Raw genomic sequence first — 23,038 nt, forward strand, 5'->3', positions numbered from 1 at the left:
CCCGTTTAACAGTTACTGTTTGTTGCAGTTCCACGAGTTGGCCACTAGACGGTGCTGCTTTTATTTAATGCGCCTCAGCTTTTAGAGAGTTTTTTCTAATCTGTAGTCACCAGGAGCTAAAGATCAGACCTGAAGCTCTGATGCTGATTACGCATATTTCTAAACATCTCATCATGGTTTACAAATGACAGAATGTTTAATAAAAAATCTATATAGAAATAATAAAAGAAAAACCTGATATAGAAATAATGTTAATAAAAGTGAGATGGTATTGTACGAGGAAGTCTGGTGTGTCAGAGAAGTATGTGAGGGTGGTGCAGGACATGTATGAGGACAGTGTGACAGCAGTGAAGTGTGCAGTAGGAACGACTAGTTTAAGGTGAAGGTCTGACTGCATCAAGGATCAGCTCTAAACCCTTTCCTGTTTGCAGTGGTGATGGACAGGTTGAAGGACGAGGTCAGACAGGAGTCTCCGTGGACTATGATGTTTGTGGATGATATTGTGATTTGTGGTGAGAGTAGGGAGCAGGTGGAGAAGATCCTGGAGAGGTGGAGATATGCGCTGGAGAGAAGGGGAATGAAAGTCAGTAGGAGTAAGACAGAGTACATGTGTGTGAATGAGAGGGAGGGCAGTGGAGGGGTGCGGTTGCAGGGAGAAGAGGTGGAGAAGGTGGAGGAGTTCAGGTACCTGGAGTCAACAGTGCAAAGTAATGGAGAGTGTGTTAGAGAAGTGAAGAAAAGAGTGCAGGCAGGGTGAAGTGGGTGGAGAAGAGTGATAGCAGGAGTGATTTGTGATAGAAGAGTATCTGTGAGAGTGAAAGGGAAAGTTTATAGGACTGTGGTGACACCTGAGATGTTGTATGGATTAGAGACAGTGGCATTGAGTAAAAGACAGGAGGTGGAGCTGGAGGTAGCAGAGCTGAAGATGTTGAGATGTTCGTTGGGAGTGACGACGATGGACAGGATTAGAAATGAGTTTATTAGAGGGACATACATGGGGTATATCAGTAGGAGAATGCTGAGGATGGAGACACCAGGAAGGAGGAAAAGAGGAAGACCAAGGAGGAGGTTTATAGATGTGGTGAGGGAAGACATGCAGGTAGTTGGTGTGAAAGAGGCAGATGTAGAGGACAGGGGGGTATGGAGACGATGTGGAGACAGCTAATGGGAGAAGCTGAAAGAAGAAGAAGAAGAAAGTAAAATTGTGAGTTTTTACTGTGTGTGTGTGTGTGTGTGTGTGTGTGTGTGTGTGTGTGTGTGTGTGTGTGTGTGTGTGGTAGTAGTTCGGAGTCGCTGCAGGATTCTTAGCCTCTGTAGCAGTGATGGGTTCTCCCTCATCGGATACAGAAAACCTCACAAAGGGAATGAATGTAGATGAGGTAAAACCCACCTGATCAACCAATCAGTGTTGCAGGATATACAGCTTCTGATGTTTGTGTGTGTGTGCGTGTGTGCGTGTGCGTGTGTGTAGCTTTCTCTATACACAACCCCTCCGCAGAAGTTGCACTATGTGGAGCAGGAGAAAGGAGTGCTGGAGGAGAATGTGACCTTGCTGAGGAACATGGCTGAGCCTTACATTACGTGGTGCCAGGTACACACACACACACACACACACACACACACACACACACACACACACACACACACACACACACACACACACACACACACACACACACACACACACACACACACACACACACACTTTACCCTGAGCTATAAACATACAATGTTGTGGTTGTTAGAAGAAGGTCACATTTCCATCATGCTGCTGTGTTTACATTAAATTGTGTGTGTGTGTGTGTGTGTGTGTGTGTGTGTGTGTGTGTAGTCTGATCTGTTTGATTATTTAATGTTAATCCTCATTTGTGCGTTTAATTTATCCTGGTGATTATGATGTTCCTCTGGTGTTCCTCTGGTGGATGATGGACCTCATCTTAGCAAATGACTGATTCAGCTAATCAGAAAGTTCAGGTACACACACACACACACACACACACACACACACACTTCTGCTTTGCTGCTTTCTGTCCTCTCTGCTGGTTTAATCTGATGGACTCTTGTGTCTGCTCACTTGCTCCATTTTCTCTCAGGATCATGTGTGTGATTATATTACTTTATAAGCAGCACTTTCACCTGAGCAGACCCTAAATACATAAACATGTCATAACTGCTCATAAACCTCTGATCATTAACACCATAAAGCTGCTGAACGTCCAGGTCAAAGATCTGCTGATATCTTCACCAGAATGAGATTTCTGTCCCTCAGGGTTATACTTCAGTCAGAGACTGAACATCTCTCAGGGTTCCTCTCAGGGTTCCTCTCAGGGTTCCTCTCAGGGTTCCTCTCAGGGTTCCTCTCAGGGTTCATTACTAATTCTATTTTGGAATAATTACAGTCTTCAGTGTGTGTTTTGAATGGAATTTTTTACAAACACACACACACACACACACGCGCGCACACACACACACACACACACACACACACACACACACACACACACTCGGTGAAACTAATGTCTCTGTGCGATTTGTGTAAACTGTAGGACGTCTACGGAGTTGTGAAGCCCACAGTGGATAAGACGGTTCAGACTGGCCAAGGTGTCTATTACACACACGCACGCACGCACACGCACGCACACGCACGCACACGCACGCACACGCACGCACACGCACGCACACGCACGCACACACACACTTTATAGTCAACAAAGACATGTTTCTGTTTTTATATCACTCTTTATATTTATACGTGTGACTGTGATATCAAAACGTTTCGAGACTAGTTTGTAAACCCACCAGCAGATGGCAGCATGAGGCTGCACGCACAGTCACAGGGAGCACCGACCTTCACAGTCAGTGCGTCAGAAAACATGGGGAGCTGGTGCTGTTCTGAGCACGTGCTGTTCTAAGCACGTGCGTTCCCACGTCTGGGATTTCATCATGGACAGAGTTAGAACAAAGCAAATGTCGTTCGAAGTGTTTTAAGGGGCACACGAGCTTTAAGAGCAGAAGAGGACAGGAAGACGTTCTACGTGCTGCTGTTGGCAACTCGTGCATGATGATCGTCAGAGAACAATCCACAACATCGTGTGTGATATGAAACAGTCCGGTTGATCCTCACGTGGGATTAAACGTGTGCCGTGTCGCTTCTAACTCCGTCCCCAGGAGCAGAAGGAACACCACGTCGAAGTCTGTGAGAAAACTCCGTCAGCGTGACGTCCTTTCTGTGGAGGATTGTTACTGGTGATGGAGCTCTGGTGTAACAGTGGAAGAGTCCGTCATCTCCACGAGCGAAGAAGATCTGCAGCGCACGCTCATCATCTTTTTCCACAGTCTTGTCATTGCGCATCGAGAATACGTTCTTCAGTTCCACACCGTCTCTAGTGAGTTCTACTGCCGTGTTCTACTGTCTCTGAGGGACAACATTCAGCACAAGAAACAGAGCTAATCTCGAAACGTTCTGATACCACCTTGTCCAACTGTGTGTGTCCCTGTGTGTCCCCCTGTGTGTGTCCTTCTGTGTCCCCCCTGTGTGTGTGTCCTTCTGTGTGTGTCCTTCTGTGTCCCGCTGTGTGTGTCCTTCTGTGTCCCCTCTGTGTGTGTCCTTCTGTGTCCTTCTGTCTTCCTTTGTGTGTCCTTCTGTGTGTGTCCTTCTGTGTCCCCCTGTGTGTGTCCCTGTGTGTGTGTCCCCCCTGTGTGTCCTTTTGTGTGTCCCCTCTGTGTGTGTGTGTCCCTGTGTGTCCCCCTGTGTGTGTTTATAGTTGTGTCATGATGGAGGTGAGCAGCAGGCGTGTGTGTGTGTGTGTGTGTGTGTGTGTGTGTGTGTGTGTGTGTGTGTGTGTGTGTGTGTGTCTCAGACAGTTATGTGTATTTGAGGAATCCTCCTCCAGAGTTTTATCCCAGAGCTGGAGTTATCGGGTTCACTGGAATACTTGGACTTTTCTTAGCAAGAGGTAACATGACACACACACACACACACACACACACACACACACACACACACACACACACACACACACACACACACACACACACACACACTGCTTTATTCACACATTCTGCACTGAATAATTGAGTGTGAGAACTGAACTGATGATCTCAGATTTGTAAATTTACTTCTGGGATGAATAAAGTCACCTGCTGACCCATTAACGAGGTGTGTGTGTGTGTGTGTGTGTGTGTGTGTGTGTGTGTGTGTTTCTTCAGGCTCAAGAATGAAGAGGTTGATTTACCCGACAGGTTTGATGGCTGTTGGTGCTTCTATGTACTACCCTCAGAAAGCAGCCACCATCGCCAAGGTGTGTGTGTGTGTCTTTGTGTGTGTGTGTCTGCTTTGTTCCTCTCGTCCTTAAGGGTGTTTATTATTAACACACTCCTTTTTTAACTTTACTGCACAAAAATAATAAAACCAGGTCATGATCTGGAATGTTCCGTCTCTGAGCTCAGAGTGACACGAAGACGGAAATAAACCTGAAACCTGCGCAGCTGGGGTGCCAATACTTTAGCACCAATGAAAACGCAAAGTAAAAAACCAGCCAATAGTGTAATGAGACTGAAAATCTGATTACTGCAGATGATCCAGGTGTGAGACTTTGCTGAGATCAGACGTGATCATGAGATCAGACGTGATCAGACATTCCAGGATTGTGGGATTGTTTGAGGCGAAGACAGTATTTATACAGCGTCCTCTCAACACCTCTGTGTGTGTGTGTGTGTGTGTGTGTGTGTGTGTGTGTGTGTGTGTGTGTGTGTGTGTGTGTGTGTGTGTGTGAGAACAGAGTACAGGTGATGCTGTGTATGAATTCACACTGCAGGCGTATGTCACTGTTGAGAAGCTCGTTACTGGAAAGTCTGCAGTGAAGCCTAAAGAGAAAGTAAGTGTGTGTGTGTGTGTGTGTGTGTGTGTGTGTGTGTGTGTGTGTGTGTGTGTGTGTTCTTGGAGGAGGAAAGAGGTGGGGCTTCCTGAAAGTGATTACAGGGTGTGGTGTTTAGAGTTTGTGGTAAAAGTGTGTGTGTGTGTGTGTGTGTGTGTGTGTGTGTGTGTGTTTCGTTGAGCTCTGTAACCTCTGACTGCTTTGTAATTGCACCACAGGTGAGAAAGGCAGAGGAGAAATGAAATTGTCCACTGGAGAAACAAAAGCATAGGGACAGGAAATTACATCGTAGCTATGCTTCTGCTTTTGCACTAGCCACGCCCCCTTTCTTGTGACTCCCAGCAGAGGGGGCGTGGCCTGTGGACGGCTGTTATTCTGGAGATCTTGGGGAGAACCTGCGCTGGAACGGGATTTTTATGTATATTTATGTACAAATGCAAATAAATCCACTGTAGTGATGTTTATCTACGCGTGGCTTTAATTTCATTATTCAATTGAATATGCATAATTAATAATTCATTAATACACGCTCACGAATATTCATGAAGCATGGTGTCAATGTTAATGTTTATTTCATGAGGGATGTAATTTATTCCTGTAAAATGCCAATTGTGATGTTTAACATGTAAAAATACTGAACTCCTGCTTTCACTACCTCACAACATAATACAGCTGTTTCTTTAGATTTATTAATGATGAACAGAGTGTGTGTGTGTGTGTGTGTGTGTGTGTGTGTGTGTGTGCGCGCACGCCACAGGGTTTCCGCGGGTCTAAAAAACAGTATAAAATGTCAAATGAAAGTTTTAGACCTTTAGAAGTGTTAAATTCGCTGTTTCAGCTTTGAAATCCAACACTGCCTCTGATCCTCACTGAACTGCTCCTGCAGCACTTTAGAATGTGTTTCTTAATTGGTTTCCATCGTGAAGTTTTTCTTTCGCTGGTCCAAATATAATTTGCTGTATGACGACTACAAACATGCAACAGCCAATCAGCTTTCAGAAGTGCAAGTTTACTGATAATTGGCTTAGAAAGTGAATTTAGAGTTCGGTGAAGGTCAGATGCTAACAGACGCTTTTTGAAGTTGTGATATTGGTCCTACTTTACATTCTGACTTGTCTTCAAACGTTCTTACAGTTAAATAAAAACCTGCAGAAACCCTGTTCCAAGTGTAGGATTTCTGAGAAACTCAGCTCGTGTTGTGTTTGTGTCACTGTGGAAAACCAGCACAGCCCAAAACCAGATGTGAAACGTTCACATTCCAGCTGTGTGTGTGTGTGTGTGTGTGTGTGTGTGTGTGTGTGTGTGTGTGTGGTTTCCCAAGGCTCTCAGTTTACCTTTGAAAAAACATGATGTCTGGATTGTCTGCTGGAAATGACCAGTTTTCAGTGAGAGAGACAGTAGGAAAAAATGAGTAAAACAGATTGTGAGGGAGAGAGAGAGAGAGAGAGAGAGAGAGAGAGAAAGAAAGAAAGTGTGTATTTACAGCTGGGAGTCAAACAAATGGATAAATCATTCAGAGGAACTGAAATAAATCCATCTCTGAGAAATCTCTCTCCTAAACAGTTTCACACTTTCTTTCTACTGAGAAGAAATAACATGTAGAAATAACTCCTATGAACCTTACACACACATACTTACACACACACGCGCATTTGATTCATCAGTTTATTAATCTCAGAAGGAAATTCCTGATCAGTCGAATGTAATCTAAACCATGCCATATTAGGCCACGCCCCCTTTTAATGGTGGAACTGATTGTGGTCAGGGTTCATTAGTTCTCTGTGACTGTCAGCTGTTTCATGAAATAAAACACAGGAGACTTTTATAAGTGAATGTAAAAATGTTATTGAGTTTATTAGAAAATAACATGCAGTTATGTGTTCATTATACTATGGCAGATGATTCAGGATGTCTGAAGAGAAGTTAAATCGTGCTGTTCTGCATTTATTTCTCATCGTCATTACTTGATCATTTTGATCAGACTCTCCTTGTCGATCTCGAACAGTCTCCAGCCCTCCTCCAGGGAGAGGTCGCTGGCGCCGCGCCGCTTATAAAAGTCGATGGAGGATTTGTTCCACTCGGCCACGATGAACTGCAGACTGCTGCAGCGACACTTCACCGCTTTCTGCAGGACAAAGATGAAGATCTGTTATCATTTCTCAAAAATGACTTTCCATTTAACCCTAATAAAGTCAATCAGCTAATCATTCTAACTAATGTAGATAACAGTTTATGCATGTTAACGGTCTCCAGTTTAGCATTCTATATTAACCATACGATAGGATCGATTAGGCCACACCCCTTTCCTATGTCACGTGTTAATAGCTATAATTAATATTATTCTGGAATAGTATAGAAGAAATAAAGTATTCTTTAAGAAGGGGTGCACAAACTTTTGACTCCTAATGGAGCTCCAAAACAAGTTCAATCTTTTTTTGCTTTACATGTGTAATAAAACCATGCAGACGTTTCCTGAGTTGTGAAACTCACTTCACTGAGCTGCTTGAGAATTTCAGAGCCGATGCCGTAACCTGAAACAGCAGGAGAGGAAATTTACATTAAAAATAAGCCATGAGGATGTAAATGAGTATGCAAATTTATGCAAAAGTTCACACAAAGGTTAACACTGAGATGTAAACTAGGATTATTACAATCCCTAACAGTGAAGCGCAGACGCGGTGGAGATTTATCCACAGGAGTTTTCATATTAATGTGTCAGTTCGAATATCTAATCGTTTCTATAGTAACCCGATAGATACACGAATTCACAGCGGCTCCTGTGGGAGCTCAGGATCATGAACTTCGCTCTGTACCTCTGAACTCCCCCATGACATAAAAGTCCTCCAGGTAGAGCAGCTTCCCGATCCAGGGGTCGTAGGTGAAGTAGTACATGGCGAAACCGACCACTGTGTGACCTGAACACAGGAGAAATCCAAATAAAAACAAAGCCACATCGTGTTCATCACTTTCAATTAGATTTTTAAAAACATCTAAATATCTACAAATCTCTGAACCCCTGTCTTTTACACTCCTACACTACTCAGTGTACAGAAACTCATCACTCAGACGTCTCAGAGTCAGAAGAATGAGCTCGTATCTCGACCCACAGCCTCAGACTGAAGAGTGAACAATGATTTAAAGGTCTATTTCCTGAACAATAGAATTTCGTTCTCCTGCTGTATGTGCTGCACTTTTCTAATGAATCATTGATCAGGTCAGGATTCCAGTCTGTGGTTGTGTTGTAAGAACTTGACAGGAACTTGCCCTGTGCACTTTGCTTGTCCATGGGCACCTCGGCGATGATGCAGTGGTAGAACGGATGATCTCCAAAACCGTCCTCCAGCAGCTCTACAACACAGAAACATGGAGAGTGAGTGACCTCATCTCAGGAGGAGGGACAAGTGTGATGTTCACTGCGGGTTTCATAGACCTGTCCTGTCCTGTCCTGTCCTGTCCTGTCCTGTCCTGTACAGTACAGTGTGTGTGTGTGTGTGTGTGTGTGTGTGTGTGTGTGTGTGTGTGTGTGTGTGTGATGGGTTGAACAATTTGTTCATTTTAATGTGACTCAGAAGAATGAGTTGTTTAAAGAGTAATACAGAGATTTGGTGAAGAAAATCTACTTAGGTTTTATACAGAAAACAGAACCGAGTAGTTCATCTCTCAACTCTTCTGGTCCGATTCGTTTATTCTTTAATCACGTGACTCCAACAGACGCTGTGTGGTGCAATAGATCCGTTTTTATTGGTCAGAATTTTGACATTAATGTTATAATTATTATGGGAGTCACGTGATAAAAGAACAAACTATACAAAACAGACGATATGAGAGGTGAAGCTCCTCATTCTGTTCATCATCATTTGCCCTTAACTCCATTTAATACTTTCATGATTGGAACTAAAGGTGAAGTTGGTGTATGTAGATGTGTAACATTTTTCTGATCAAAAGAACCGAAAAAAAAAAAGATTCGTTTATTTTGATCGAGCTTCAAAGGACCAAGTGATTAAATTGATGTTATCGTCATCACTAGCGTGTGTGTGTGTGTGTGTGTGTTTGTGTGTGTGTGTACTAGGTGCTCGTGCGCCACACCCGAACTTCCTGAACGCTACACTGAAACAGTTCCGAATCTTTCTAGCAGAAAGTGGCGCAGATTCATATCAGCCAATCAGAGCGCGCATGTGGGTGAGCTACTAGCCAATCAGAGCGGGAGGCGGGACATGCGGGTATTTACAGGAAGAGTGCTGTACCTTTCTCGGTCAGAACGACCTGCTGTTCCATCTTCTCAAACTTCGCAAGCTCCTTAAAAGAGCAGAGGAATAAAACAGAACACACATAAGGAATGGAGAATATCATAATTAAAAAACAAACAAAAAAACCCCAAACAAACAAAAAACATTCAGAAAAAGGTCGCCGTGACATGTTAATTATGATAATAATAGACAGACAGACAGACAGACAGACAGACAGACAGATAGATAGATAGATAGATAGATAGATTTCTTACCTTTATGAGACGGAGAATATCTGAGACGTCCTTGGGTTCAGCGTTCCGTAATATAAAACTGGCCATTTTCTTCTTTTACTCTTTTTCCCTTTTCTCACTAATCCTCTATATGCGAATAAAAGCAGGATTCGTTTCTTCATTCGGTTCTAAGAGGAGAACCTCAGCACGAAGTTATTGTCGTATTTAAGGGATTACATGGAATCGTGAGTCGCTGTGAAACTCTTCTGGAAGAACTGCTGCCTCCAGAGCTGCTTTTAATACATTGTATGACGTCATATGAGTGAGTGAGTGAGTGAGTGAGAGAGAGAGAGAGAGAGAGAGAGAGAGAGAGAGAGAGAGAGAGAGAGAGAGTGAGTGAGAGAGAGATCATTTCCTCATACTCAGTGGTTCAGTCTCATATGTGCTTATTAGACACACAACAGCGCCACAAATCGAGAAGGAACTTTTGTCTGTGTCCCCTGTGTAGGGCCCCTGAGTGTGCAGGATGGAGTGGTTGAAGATGGAGCTCATGACTTATTCGCTCAGCTGAGACCGGTTCCTGCCAGTTCCTGAGCGCTGAATGGACAGAAAGCGGGTGGATATTTCCGGTAACTGAGGGAGAAAAAACATTTCATCGTCTAAATCCAAGAGTCTGTACTTTTTTATAGGTTTATATTCTTTAGGGGAAAATATTGTTGATGTTAAGAATTTATCCTACAAACACCCTAAAGGATGATTCCAGTTTGTTTCTACATAAAGTGTTTTATAAACTACACACACCATACAGTAAAGTCAGAAATGGCAAAAGTAGAAGTTCTGACTGCACTTTTTTACTCAAGTGAAAGTGAAGAAGTTTGAGCTCTGACATGAACTTCAGTAAAAACACAAGCAGAGAAAAGATGATGATAATGATGATGATGATCAGGAATGTTTGTTCTCGGTCATATTTACATCACTGACTCCCTCTTTCTCATCCACATCAACCCCAGACTTCAGAAACTAGTGACCGTCTGTGGTGTGTGAGAGACAGGAAATGACGCACCAGTGGAGACTGAAAAAGCAGCGTAATGACAGGAAACATGTTGATGGACTGAAAATGGGGCAGTGAGAAGCAAAATATTGTCACATATAAATCAAAACATAAAGAAAGTAAAAAGGTGTCTGAAAAATAAATAGTGAAGTAAAATACTGATACCAGAAAAATGTACTTACAGTAACGAAGTATTTGAGTTTCATCACTTTCCTGCTTTGAGTTGATTTAAAGTACAGACACTCGATCAAATATGACTTCAATAAAAGTACAAAAGTTTTTAACCTTCAAATGAACTTCAGTTTCCAAAGAACTGATTTATTATAACTCTAATGTTCCTGTGATCATTTTTATCACAAGATTCTTCACTTAATCACCTCAGTTTCTGTGTAAAGACTCGAATGTGACTCTCAGCACACTGATCTATTAATAGAATGAGATTAAAGACTCAAACACTGATTAATTTCTATTATAATGATCATCAACACAAAACCTTCTTTAATAAAACGTGTAAATGAGGTCACGTGTGTTGTGGTTCGAGTCTGGAGTTTCTTCATCATTTATTCCTCTCTAAATGTTCTGCTTGATGTTGAACTGATGCTGAACTGTATGTTGGTGATCAGTAGATTCACCGAGCGCCGATCAGAACACGTGTAAAACAGAGCGTGCGCTCGATCCTGATTGGTGACTCGCTGCGTGTTTCACCAGTTACGTTTTTATCCTCGTTAATAAAAAGAAACGACTGAATTCACTAAATGTAGTAAAAAGTCAAATATAAATGTAGTGAAGTTCCAGTAAAAATCTCCAAAAAATACTGCAGTAAAGATAAAAAAAGTACAGTAAAATTACATTAACTTTATTACTGTCCACCACAGTGTGTGTGTGTGTGTGTGTGTGTGTGTGTGTGTGTGTGTGTGATCACTGCACTGAACTGTAATTACGTAAGGAATTAAACACAACATTTGGCATGTCGTTATAGAAAAGCAAAGTTTCTCTCATCACCCTGAGGGTCATAATTTTCCTCGAACTCAACAGCCTCAGGTGTGTTACTCCTACATATACAAATTACCAACACATTCATTTATTAAATAATGACATGTCATTCCTGAAGCTTCATCCACGGAGCTCCTGATTCATCAGGAGACGAATCTCCTCGTCCTACAGGAAGAACACGCTGTTTAAAAGACGCTGAAATCACTCCAAGCTTCAGAGAGAGTTTCTGAACAAGAGCAACATGAAGAGGCAGATCCCCAACACACTGTAGGTATTTAGCTCTTATCAATGCTTCAAACAGGACAGGAGAACATGCAAACATCAGAATCCCACGTTTTGTGTTACTGTCTGGTTTAGTGTGTTAGTGTGTGTTGATGTGTGTTACTGTGTGTTAGTGTGTGTATTTCTGTGTGTTGCTTTACACTGGGAGCAGAACATGTGTTTAAATGTTTGACTGGGCTGCAGGGGGAAGTTTTCCTGTGTGGTCTTGAAATGGGACGTGTTAGTGTTCCTGAACACACAGTCACCCTGAAGTCTGTGTGTGTGTGTGTGTGTGTGTGTGTGGAGAAGTGATGACTGCTCAGTCCAGTAGCTGGGAAATTGTTTGCACAACTGGTTGCAATGTACAACATCTATTTTCATCTTTATACAGAAAATCCAGTGGCACAAGCTCCTGAACTCCACTGCTCTGTGCTGCAGTGTCTCGTTACTGTCTCCTTGTTTTGTGTGCACTTTATGTTGTTAGATTTTGAGTTTAGTGTTTGAAGTTGTCTGATGAAGCACTTTTGCCCTGAGGGAACATTCTTTTGTTTCACTGTGTACTGCACTGCATATGACTGGAATGACAATAAAAAGCCTACTTGACTTCACTTCACTTGAAGTTCTTCCTGCCTGCTGGTTTAGGATTCTGACGCTTCCTTTTACTTTTGTACAGACTTCAGAAAGACAGAGTAAACAGAGTCAAAAATAACCCTTTACCATGTATGGAGGATTGCATGGACAGTGTTTGTTTCCTACATAATAGATTTACTTAAAGCTCATAGTTCCTTTATGCTCATGTGCTTGTGAAATCTATGCATTTTTCTCCCTGACCACTTCCTCTCATGTTCAGCCATGAAACTTTATTCACATGACGACTTGTTTTCTTGATGCTGCTGCTGCAGACTTTCAGTCTCACTTCTCCATTTTCACATGAATTTAATGTTTCACCTCCTCGGTTGGTACGGATCTTCAGGATGAGGGGGTGGTGGTGGTGGTATCGATTGATTTAGGTGGTTATTATATTGTGTGTATTGTATCGTGTCATATTGCCTGTATTTTCTTATATTGTCTGTTTTAGTCTTGTGTAGTCTTAACTAAATGTATAGTTTTATTTATTACAGAGAAGGTCTTAAACAGCAATAAAAGCTTTTCTCTTTAAGACCTTCTCTGTAATGCTCCAACCTGCTTTTTCTTCCTAAATCCTGTAGGTAGACGTGAGTGCAGTACGAGCTTTTTTTGTGTGTGTGTGTGTGTGTGTGTGTGTGTGTGTGTCCGTCCTGCTGCAGGACTCTGCTGGAATTACAGTAATCTAGGTTGTTTCTTCTCCAAGACGTTCTGTAAAATTCAACATGAAAACAGAAACAGGCTCCAGTGTTAGAGAGTTAGCAGAAACTAAAACTAGACTTTGACCTATTAATCTGTTTAGCCGATTAATTGTTCACCGATAGCTGATTGCCAGTAACTGTCAACTATCGGCAAAAATTCATAAGATTCCTTTTTCAATACAACAGCGGCCTCTAGAGGCGAGCCGAAGGAGAGCGCTATCACGAATAAGTAGTTTAGTTTTTTTTTGTTTGTAATAAAATTCAGTACTATTTTACATGGAATTTCCCCCCAGTATCCGTAATCGGTTATCTGAAAGTACTATCCAAGCAGACAAGCTGGAGATTCAAGACAAAACCAGGTTCTGAAATGTAAACAGATGCGAACCTGATTCATGGCCGAGTTTTTATAAACCGTGGAATCCTAAGTTTTACTTCTTTTAATTAGTTGACTCTTTCTGCTGTAGTACGACACTGATGTTTATAAATGTGTATAAGTGAGTATTGTGCTAGGGTGTTTTTCGCTCTTGCTCTCCTCAGCACTGGTGTTAATGAACACCAGCTGATTCTACTCATCATCAGATGATGAGCTGCTCTGATTGGCTGCTGGATGAAGCTCCAGGAGATAAAACTGGTAGAGAATCGCAGCCTCAGGGAGGGCTGTAATGCTTTATGCCGTGAAGGTGGTGGGTTCTCCTGCTTCAGACTATAAGAACACTGAACCAGAGCTAATGGGGATGAATATGTGTATACTCATACCATCTTTATTTAGGAAAACATTATTTATTCTCTCCTGCTCTCATTTTCAGTATTATTGGTATTAAATGTGGAGAAGGTCAAGGGGGAAATATTTATGCACATAAGAAGATACAAGCATTTGAAATTTTAAAGTTTTTTATTTGAGTTCAGTAAATATATCATTTAATATTTTCTCAATATATTAAAGCTCTATTTCACAGTCACTGAAATGACAAAATCACAGCAACATGTTTTTGTAATACATTTTCCACCTTAAACCACTGGTTCAGACGGGGAATCATCAGAATCTTAAACCTTCACCAAGCACCTGCACACTTACATTCACCAAAAAAATAAAAATAAATTCAGATCTGATATAATAATAAATGCCCATGAAGGCTTCAGAGTTTAATCATGTGGACTGTAATGGTGTCGTCTTCCTCCACGTCCACTGGGATGGTCTTCCCCACCAGCTTGAAGATGTTCTCTGGTGGGATTCCTGGTGGTTCTGCTACTTTCACTCCCAGCATCTCAAGGGTTAATTTGGTTCCTTTTTTCAGTGCCTTCTTCGCCACCACAGACTTCCCCAACTGAAACCAGAACAATAAGAGTTCCATTTCTATTTATGTCCTGAAATCGCTCGTACAAACACTTCAGTGCAGAAAGAGAGACAGTAGATTTATTTTTAACTCTGTGGTACTCTGAGATATACGTTAGTGTAGAAGTTTCTGACCTTGCTGTGGCAGGAGGATTCACAGGGCAGCATTTGTTTGACTGGAGATCCCATCGCCAATTCCACAGTCCGGATCTCTCGTATCAGAGCTTCTAACTCAGCTGGCTCCAGTGATGCCGCATGATCGCTGCCCTTCCAGCTTTTGTCCAAGGTCACATGGCGTTCCAGAACCTTTGCTCCCAGAGCTACAGCAGCCACAGACACACTGATCCCGCCTTCATGTCCTGAGTAACCAATTGGGATATCTGGAAATTCCTTCTGGAATTCCTGTGTTGAAAAGACGAGAACTTACATTAGATCGGAAAACAATGTTACTCCTAAACAAAAATATGCTGAAGCTGCAAAAATGGATTTTTTTAAAAAGTTGCAGAAAAGCATTAAATCATTATTTTAACTTTCTCAATGAAACAGAATACAAATGCAGAATATCTTTTTTAAATTATTTTATCTCTCTCTTTAAAACCCTCTGCTACATCACAGAGCTGTAAATGGGTTCTTATTGGGTTCTTTGGATGGTTAAAGGTTGCATCTGCATTTATTATTATTATTTTTGTTTTAAAATGAACTTGTGCTCTATGAAGCTCCATGAAGCTGAGTGAAAGAGCCTCACGTTGATGATGCGCAGGTTGGCGTGCTCCAAAGGCAGTGGATACGCGCTGGTGCACTGCAGGAAGGTGAATTCTGAGTTCTGCTTCTTCATCATCTGATAAACACAGCGCATGGTCTCCATTGACTGCATCCCACTGGAGATCACCATGGGACGACCTGAGGACACAAGTGAGAGTGAGAACTTCCTCAACCTGGACATCCTGATTAACGCTAGAAGTGAACTGTTATTAGAATTCGAATAATTATAATATTAATCAGAATTTATTATAATAACTAACTAGTCGATTAATTAATCAGCTAGAATTGATAAGAATTAAGTCTTTAATCATCTACATAATGGGGATTTATACATCTCTAGGTCTGGTGTTGGTTTATGGAATATTACGGAAGAGAGGAAACACCTTTCTTGGCCAACTTCTCTAGATAAGGAATGTTGTTGGTGTCTGCTGAGGCGACTTTGAAAAAGGGGACGTTGATTTCATGCAGAAACTCTACAGCCATCTGAGAGAAAGAGAGAAAAAAAGAGATGATGATGATGATCATATGGGAACATTGTATTTAGTGTTAAGTCACCTGATCGTTTCAGCTCTATCTCACACCCACTCGCTTACCCACCCACCCACTCACCTCCTCCACCCACCCACTCACCTCATCCATCCCGGAGGCGGTGAAGAAAATCCCCACTTCCTGTGAGAAGCTCTGCAGCTCCCTGTACTGCTCATGACTGAACTCTAGGTGGCGCTTGTGTGCCCCGTACGTGCTTCCCCAAGCGTGAGGAGAAGAGTAGGAGCGCTCGAGCGCTCGCTTGGTGAACCTGTGCTCGAGCTCACTCTTCTGGAATTTCACGCAGTCAGCACCACAGCTCTGAAGAATGGAAAAGAAGGAGGAGAAAGGAGGAGGAGAAAGAAGAGAAAGCGGCAGGTGAGAGAGAGAGAGAGAGAGAGAGAGAGAGAGAGAGAGAGAGAGAGAGAGAGAGAGAGAGATCATTATCTGGTCCATCTGAGAGGTTATAAAAGTCGGAGCTTATTCACATCTCGTGTATGAGTTTGGCTCGTGCATGTTCTTCTCGCGCTGCAGGAGCCTGTAGAGTACAACCCGAGGTCTGATGTTCTACAGAGATATCAGGAATGATTTCTCTTCTCTTACTGCGGTGAGTGAAATAAAGTCAATTTACTGATGATTTTCTAGAAAATGAAAACCTGATTGAGTTTTTTTTGGTGTTGAGCAGATGCTTTTATTTCCTGCTTTAATCAGATACATTTGGGTAATAAGTTTATTTTAATTATTTCAAATGAAATGGTAGAATATAATCTTCTTCTTCTTCTTCTTCTTCTTCTTCTTCTTCTTGTTATCTTTATTATTATTATTATTATTATTATTATTATTATTATTATTATTATTATTGTCTGAATTTATTCCTGACTTTATTGTGTGTGAGTGTAATAATGAGAAGATGAAGACCTGCAGTACCTTAGCCATGCGAATCATTTTCTTTGCAATCTCAATGTCTCCTTGATGGTTCTGACCGATCTCTGCGATGATGAAACAGGGGTTTGAGCCCCCGATCTTTCTTCCTGGACAAAGTTCGAACTCGAGCGGCATCTTCTCACCACTGTTCAGTAATATGGAGGACCTGAGAGTCTTTTCTGTGAGATGTTCTCAGTATTGGAGCTGCGGTACCCGAAGAGGCTTTCATGAAGGTCAGGTGCCAATTTATACTCTTCATGATGATCCTCCTCCTCCTCTTCCTCCTCATCTTTTTCTCCTCCTCCTCATTCTTTTTTTTCTCTTCCATCAAACCGGTCTGGTGGCATTTTCCAGTCACAAAAACTAATCCTGCTAAACCCTGAAGCCCTTTACCTCTTTTCTTCTCTTTTAGTTTTACTGAGTGACGAAATTACAGTACAGAGTGAATAGAGAGAGAGAGAGAGAGAGAGAGAGAGAGAGAGAGAGAGAGAGAGAGAGAGAGAGAGAGAGATTAAGCTAAACAGGATCCCGAAACAACAAAATACAAATCAACAAGTGGTTTAATGTTATAATAAGAATTATTATATTATATTATAATAAATATTATTATTATTATTATTAATATTATTATTATTATTATTATTATTATTATTATTATTATTATAAAGCCGGTAATTTGAATTAAAGGATCAGAAATATCGTGGCAGATTTACAGCAGATTTACACCGTGATGTAATGATTATATTTTACATTTTAATCGGTGTAAAGAATATAATCCGCGGCAAATTATAAATATTACGACAACATTCTCAGAAGACACACACACACACACACACACACACACACACACACACACACACACACAAAACTAATCACGCGATTTAAAGACAATATATATTTTTGTATTTCTCATGTACATTATATATTTATATATTTGCTGTTAATTTATTCAGACAGAGACTTTAGTGCACTTGTGTATGTCTTCTACATTCCATCCATTTATATAAATAAACTAATAAATAATATATATATATATTTGTAACTGTGTGTTTCCTGATTGTCTCTGCGTTGTGTTTGTGTTTGTATGAAGGATGGACAAAGACAAAACGATTGTTGAGTTAAACTGAGCTGATTTTTTTTATTAGGCTTCTTTTCCCACTCAGTCACTTTGACAGCAGGAGCAACAACTGCAACAAAGTTTTCACAGACAACAAATACTTCCAACACTTACACATACACACATTCCAGTTAAACTAAACTACAGGTGTGGCTGAATAGTGTCATGATTCATAAATTCACTGAAAAACAAAATTAAACTACTGCATATTACAGGGTTAAATAAAGAGAATAAAACCGTAAACTATTCTCCATTTAACCTGAAACACAAGCAGTAACCCTCCATCTACTATACTGCACCACACGGCATGGCCGCAGGAAGTGGGGGTGCTGGGGGTGATGCAGAGATTTAAAAAAAAAAATGTAGGCTATTAAAAATATTTTGCACAATTTATAAATTCCTTCTGAATATTTTAGGAAATGATTTTGACACACGTAGGCTATTAAGTGTATTTTGGATTTTAATTTAATTATTTTAATGATATTGATTTTTCAGGTTCATGTGTAAAGCGTGTTTCACACGCGCGGGTGATTTGAGTTTGGTTTTCTCTGGCAGCGCGCACACATAGCCTAAATGCCTTGCCCTTGTGGAAGATCAAATTAGCTCTTCATACCTTTTACAACAACATGAAGATATCAGAAGAAGAGATCGGTGGTCTCTTTCCTGCTCGTGTTCCACATCCCTCTCAAAGCGCAGAGCGGGAGGCTATAACGCGTCTTTGTGTGGAAATATAAAACTGTTTTTATTTGTTTTTGTTTTTTTTAAATGGATTCAACTTTATTATATTCTGTAAGTTACCAGTATTTACTGATATTTATTTCAATGCTTTACAGGCTTTAGTGTGTTGTTTCTTTGGGTTTTTCTTTTATTTATTTTAAAACACCCCCCCAACCACCACAACACCGCGGGTATTTGGTCCATTACCACCGCGGTGGTAAAAAAAACTGCCATCGTCACAGCCCTATGTATTTATTTTTTTTAATGTATTCTGAACAGGCCCATAGGCTCACAGGTTTTTTGTCCAAAAAAAAAAAAAAGAATAAAAAAAAAAAATTCACAGCGCCCCCCTGTTCAAAATGACTTCCAGCGGCCCTGCCACACGGAACACAGAAAACATGCAAAAATAATCAAATATATAAAACCAGCCATCAAAAATCATTTATATATATATATATATATTTATTTATATTTCGTTTATATAAATTTGACATTTAATTTCATGGCAATTTTATAGCATTTAAAAAATGTATATATATGTTTATATAATAATAATAATAATAATTATTATTATTAGTAGTATAATATATATCATTTTTTATTTATGACGTTACTTCGTCATCATCGACTCAGGGCGTGTCTGAGACTCAGTGGAGCACTGCTGGAGATCAGGTGCTCATTCTGATCTGGGGAAGGAGAAGGAGAAGAAGGAGAAGATGGATGCAGCATGCAGCGCGAAGCAGCAGAAAAAAGGTCCGCACAAAGCGGCGTTAATTCTGGCTCGAGGAGGGAGTAAAGGAATTCCTCTGAAGAACGTGAAGGTCCTGGCTGGAGTTCCTCTTATCGGCTGGGTGATAAGAGCATCGCTCGACTGTGAGCTCCTGGACAGGTAGGAGAGATCAGACTCACTCACAAACCTCTTCTCCTTTCTCTCATTACCTACTTAGTTAAACTCGAAACTATGAAAGTGTGTGTGTGTGTGTGTGTGTGTGTGTGTGTGTGTGTGTGTGTGTGTGTGTGTGTGTGTGTGTGTGTGTGTGTGTGTGTGTGTTACTGACGACAGTGCAAACTCGAGCTTTATCCAGTATATCACTGTGGTTGGAGAGTATTCACAGTGTGTAGTAGAAGCTCTTCTGCTCTTCTCCTGAGTGATGTTTTTCTCCTCGAGGTCTTTGTGAATAAATAAATCGGGTTGAGTTCAGAGTGAACAGATCTGAGGTTCACACACTGAAATAAACACAGTGGATTTGTAATGATGTCCTTGTGTAAAAATGATAAAGTTCTCCTGAGGTATAAACACAATCAACACAATCAACACAAGTGTAAAGCACTGAAATAATCTAAATTAATCACACGAGACACGTGAGAGTTGTGACACGCGCTTTGTTTTCAACTTGTTTTGTTGCTGCTTGTTAGTGGCGGATTCAGGGGTCAGGGGCCAGGGTTCAGAAGCCAGGGGTCAGGGGTCCAAGGGCCAGGGGGCAACTTACCACGGAAAAAGTTGATTGTGTTTTTTACTGCTCATTAATGCTCATTTAATGACATATTATAATTAATTCAAAATAAATCAGTGTTTGAGTCTTTAATCTCATTCTATTAATAGATCAGTGTGCTGAGAGTCACATTCGAGTCTTTACACAGAAACTGAGGAGATTAAGTGAAGAATCTTGAGATAAAAATGATCATTAGTAATTTAATGTATAATAAATGATAGAACTTGGAGACTTAAGTAGATTTGAAGGCAAATATTGGACCTCCTTTCACTCAGCTACGTGTCTCTTGTTCTCAGCGTGTGGGTGTCTACAGACCATGATGAGATTGAGAGAATCGCCAAACTCTGGGGTGCACAAGTGATTCGCCGGAGTCCTGAAGTATCTAAAGATTCCTCCAGTTCACTCGACACCATCCGCGAGTTTCTCAGGCTGAGACCAGGTACAGGAACTCACAACATCAGCCTGATAAATAACCACACAAACACACAAACACACACATCAAAATGCCAAATACACAACAGGAAAAAACTCCAGATGTTACACATTTCCTGACGTTTACAATGTTACACGTTTCCATCATCTGTGTTGTAGAGGTGGACGTTGTTTGTCACATCCAGGCCACGTCTCCGTGTCTCCACCCGTATCACATTAAAGAGGCGTTGGAGATGATCACGGAGAAGGGATGCGATTCGGTGTTCGCTGTGGTGCGCAGGCATCAGTTCCGCTGGTCCGAGGTGAAGAAAGAAGGTATGATGAAGCAGAAGCTTCATTCAGAATGAGAGAAAATAAATGAATATTAAAATCTGTACGTTAAGAAGTGTGATGAAGTTTATAGTCAACTTCTTAATAGATTTAACATCATTCAAATGCCAGTTCTACTGAGCACGATTTAAATATTAACATCAGATTTAGCAGATTAGTTGCAGCACTGAGAGAAATGTGTGTGTGTGTGTGTGTGTGTGTGTGTGTGTGTGTGTGTGTGTGTGTGTGTGTGTGTGTTGTCATGTAAAAGCCTAGCATCCCATTCCAGCTTGAATTTCCAAAATCTAAATGAAGAATGTTAATGAAGATGAATAAAATATTTTAGTATGTTGAAGCTTCATCACCTGCATTAAAAACTCATCCTGAATTCTTGACCATCCTCCTATTCTAGCTGACCAAATCCCAGTTCCCCTGAACCTGGACACCTCAAAGAGGCCACGGCGCCAGGACTGGCCAGGAGAGATCTGTGAGAACGGTTCCTTCTACTTCACCAGGAGAGAACAGCTGGAGAAGGGCTTTCAACAGGTGCACTATCCACTGATCCGAACATAACAAAGAGATAAACCTTGATTTATTCCAGTATCTGGTGCAGTCTGAGTTACTGGGTTGTTTCCTCCTCTGTGTGACGTGAAGGCCGGCAAAATCGCCTACTACGAGATGCTTCCAGAGCACAGTGTTGATATCGATGTGGACATTGACTGGCCCGTAGCAGCAGAAAGAGTCCTGAGGTAGGAACCGAAACGTTTCCTTTTCACTCACACTGCTGTGACGAGTCATTTACTGCCATCCTAAAGAACCCTCGAAGAACATTTCTACACAGTGCAGAACAAACTTCTAATCATTGTTGATCGTTTCCTTTATAACTCATCTTCTTGATATTTTGTACAATTTCAGAAAATGAATTATTTATGTTAAATGATTGTTTTGATGTGATGTGAATGTGATGACTGTTTCATGTTCCTGGGCAGGTTTGGATATTTTGGCCAGGATAAACCGAGCATGTTCAAGTTGCTGTTCTGCTCTGTCTCTGGCTGTCTAACGGATGGACAGATCTACATGTCTATCTCTGAGGAGGAGATGGTGTCCACCAATGCACAGGACCTCAGCGCCATCCGTCTTCTACAAAACGAGAACATGGAGGTGTGACTTTTCTCTTGTGCAGAGTCAGCAATGTCCTTTGTTAATTTCAGGCATCTAACAAATTTGGTCTCCTGCTTGCTTTGGTCTTCACATGCCAGGTGATTCTGATCTCCTCCTGTGATGACCCGGTGTCTGAGCGTCTGTCTGAGAAGCTCGCTCAGCGTGCTGGATGTGTTCTCCGTTACAGAGTCAAAAACAAACGGAGTGAAGTGAAGAGTCTGATGAAGAAGCGGCAGCTGCAGTGGAAAGATGTGGCCTACTTTGGTAAGAACTTGAGATTTCATGAGTGTCATTCTGAAGATGAGATCTTTCACAGCACTAAAACTGTTCCTGGTTTTCTTTTTTGTTGTTTGTTCTCAGGTACTGACCTGCATGACGTGGAATGTTTATCTAAGGCTGGCTTTAGTGGGGTTCCTTCAGGAGCTCCTGCCACCTCGGTCATTGCTGCTAAATACACCTGTAATAACGCAGCAGGTCATGGAGCTCTGCATGAGTTTGCTAATTATCTTCTGCAGCTCAACAGGAAAGCCACCTCTGCCCCAAAGCAGGACAACATTGATAGAAGCAATTTTTAGAGCAAATGAATGTGTGTTCGTTTCCGTGCTGCTTCTTCTGGTTTGATTTGGCTGGTGGTTTGGTGTAACATGAGCACTGATGATGATTTAGTTTGGTTATTATACTGGTAAAGCAGGATCTACTCAACAACTGTTCAGACCAGTACACCTGTGTTCTCCTGTTCCGTCTTATAAAATTACTGATTTAATTAAAAGTGTGATTCACTAATTTAAGTCCATGTGGTGATTTCCTGGTGTACAGTGTGTCCAAGCACTAAGTGTCTGATCCAATCAGAACAGAATCAGACTGGACTTTATCCTTCATTTTGTGTGCAGATTCATTTCCTGTGTATTGAAATCAGCTTCTACAGTGTGACTCTGATCTGTTCTGTTCTTTGTGTATTTCTTTATTAACCTAATAAAGATGGAGTTCAACCTTTACGAAGCTCAGGTTTCATTTTTAGTGCATCATTTTATCAAAACCAACAAAACATAACGACTGATTTTTTTATTTCCTCACATTAAAAGATTGAGTGATTTACACATTGTGTTGTGATCTGAAGGATTTACAGGATCAGAAAGATACAAAAACAATCAAAGACCAGTAGTTTCTCTCTGAGTAATGACGGTTCCACAGTTACTCCTCTGTCACAGGTTAAGAGTTCATCCTAGACAACACCCTGTCATTTAGAGCAGATATGAACAAGATCAGCCGGACAGCTTACTGTCACATCTGTAATTGATG

At 41.2% G+C, this 23,038-nt stretch overlaps 4 protein-coding genes across 8 annotated transcripts in view; 2 read left to right on the forward strand and 2 right to left on the reverse strand.

Moving 5' to 3' along the window:
* apooa (apolipoprotein O, a) overlaps positions 1–23,038 on the forward strand; it is a 46,360-nt gene that overhangs the window by 634 nt on the left and 22,688 nt on the right. The window contains exons 2-9 of one of the 5 annotated variants that reach the window (XM_083531384.1): positions 1,284–1,379; positions 1,472–1,591; positions 1,942–1,974; positions 2,547–2,601; positions 3,861–3,956; positions 4,210–4,301; positions 4,782–4,881; positions 5,096–5,341. In XM_083531384.1, coding sequence (XP_083387510.1) covers positions 1,284–1,379; positions 1,472–1,591; positions 1,942–1,974; positions 2,547–2,601; positions 3,861–3,956; positions 4,210–4,301; positions 4,782–4,881; positions 5,096–5,148 — 645 coding nt within the window. In that variant the 3' untranslated portion in view covers positions 5,149–5,341. Of the gene's footprint in view, positions 1–1,280; positions 1,380–1,471; positions 1,592–1,941; positions 1,975–2,546; positions 2,602–3,860; positions 3,957–4,209; positions 4,302–4,781; positions 4,882–5,095; positions 5,342–23,038 lie in introns of those variants that run through there. The other 4 variants (XM_083531385.1, XM_083531387.1, XM_083531383.1 and 1 more) reach the window with 4 other exon arrangements.
* Positions 6,707–9,859, reverse strand: sat1a.2 (spermidine/spermine N1-acetyltransferase 1a, duplicate 2). The gene is made up of 6 exons (XM_083531414.1): positions 9,379–9,859; positions 9,122–9,173; positions 8,142–8,225; positions 7,691–7,792; positions 7,368–7,408; positions 6,707–7,002 (listed from the first exon to the last, which is right to left on the reverse strand). The coding sequence occupies exons 1-6, from the start codon at positions 9,442–9,444 to the stop codon at positions 6,838–6,840; spliced, it is 510 nt and encodes a 169-aa protein (XP_083387540.1). The 5' UTR covers positions 9,445–9,859; the 3' UTR covers positions 6,707–6,837.
* Positions 13,840–16,649, reverse strand: LOC310720604 (N-acetylneuraminate-9-phosphate synthase-like). The gene is made up of 6 exons (XM_083531359.1): positions 16,514–16,649; positions 15,692–15,907; positions 15,445–15,544; positions 15,045–15,199; positions 14,435–14,701; positions 13,840–14,291 (listed from the first exon to the last, which is right to left on the reverse strand). Exons 1-6 carry the CDS (start codon positions 16,643–16,645, stop codon positions 14,103–14,105), a joined length of 1,059 nt encoding a protein of 352 aa, XP_083387485.1. The 5' UTR covers positions 16,646–16,649; the 3' UTR covers positions 13,840–14,102.
* On the forward strand, positions 16,082–22,734 carry LOC310720596 (N-acylneuraminate cytidylyltransferase-like). The gene is made up of 10 exons (XM_083531349.1): positions 16,082–16,193; positions 16,593–16,743; positions 18,978–19,233; positions 20,134–20,276; positions 20,429–20,584; positions 20,991–21,124; positions 21,233–21,327; positions 21,568–21,739; positions 21,838–22,003; positions 22,100–22,734. Exons 3-10 carry the CDS (start codon positions 19,061–19,063, stop codon positions 22,312–22,314), a joined length of 1,254 nt encoding a protein of 417 aa, XP_083387475.1. The 5' UTR covers positions 16,082–16,193; positions 16,593–16,743; positions 18,978–19,060; the 3' UTR covers positions 22,315–22,734.

The sequence above is a fragment of the Silurus aristotelis genome, assembly GCF_946808225.1.
Source record: "Silurus aristotelis genome assembly, chromosome: 26".
NCBI classification, from domain to species: Eukaryota; Metazoa; Chordata; class Actinopteri; order Siluriformes; family Siluridae; genus Silurus; species Silurus aristotelis.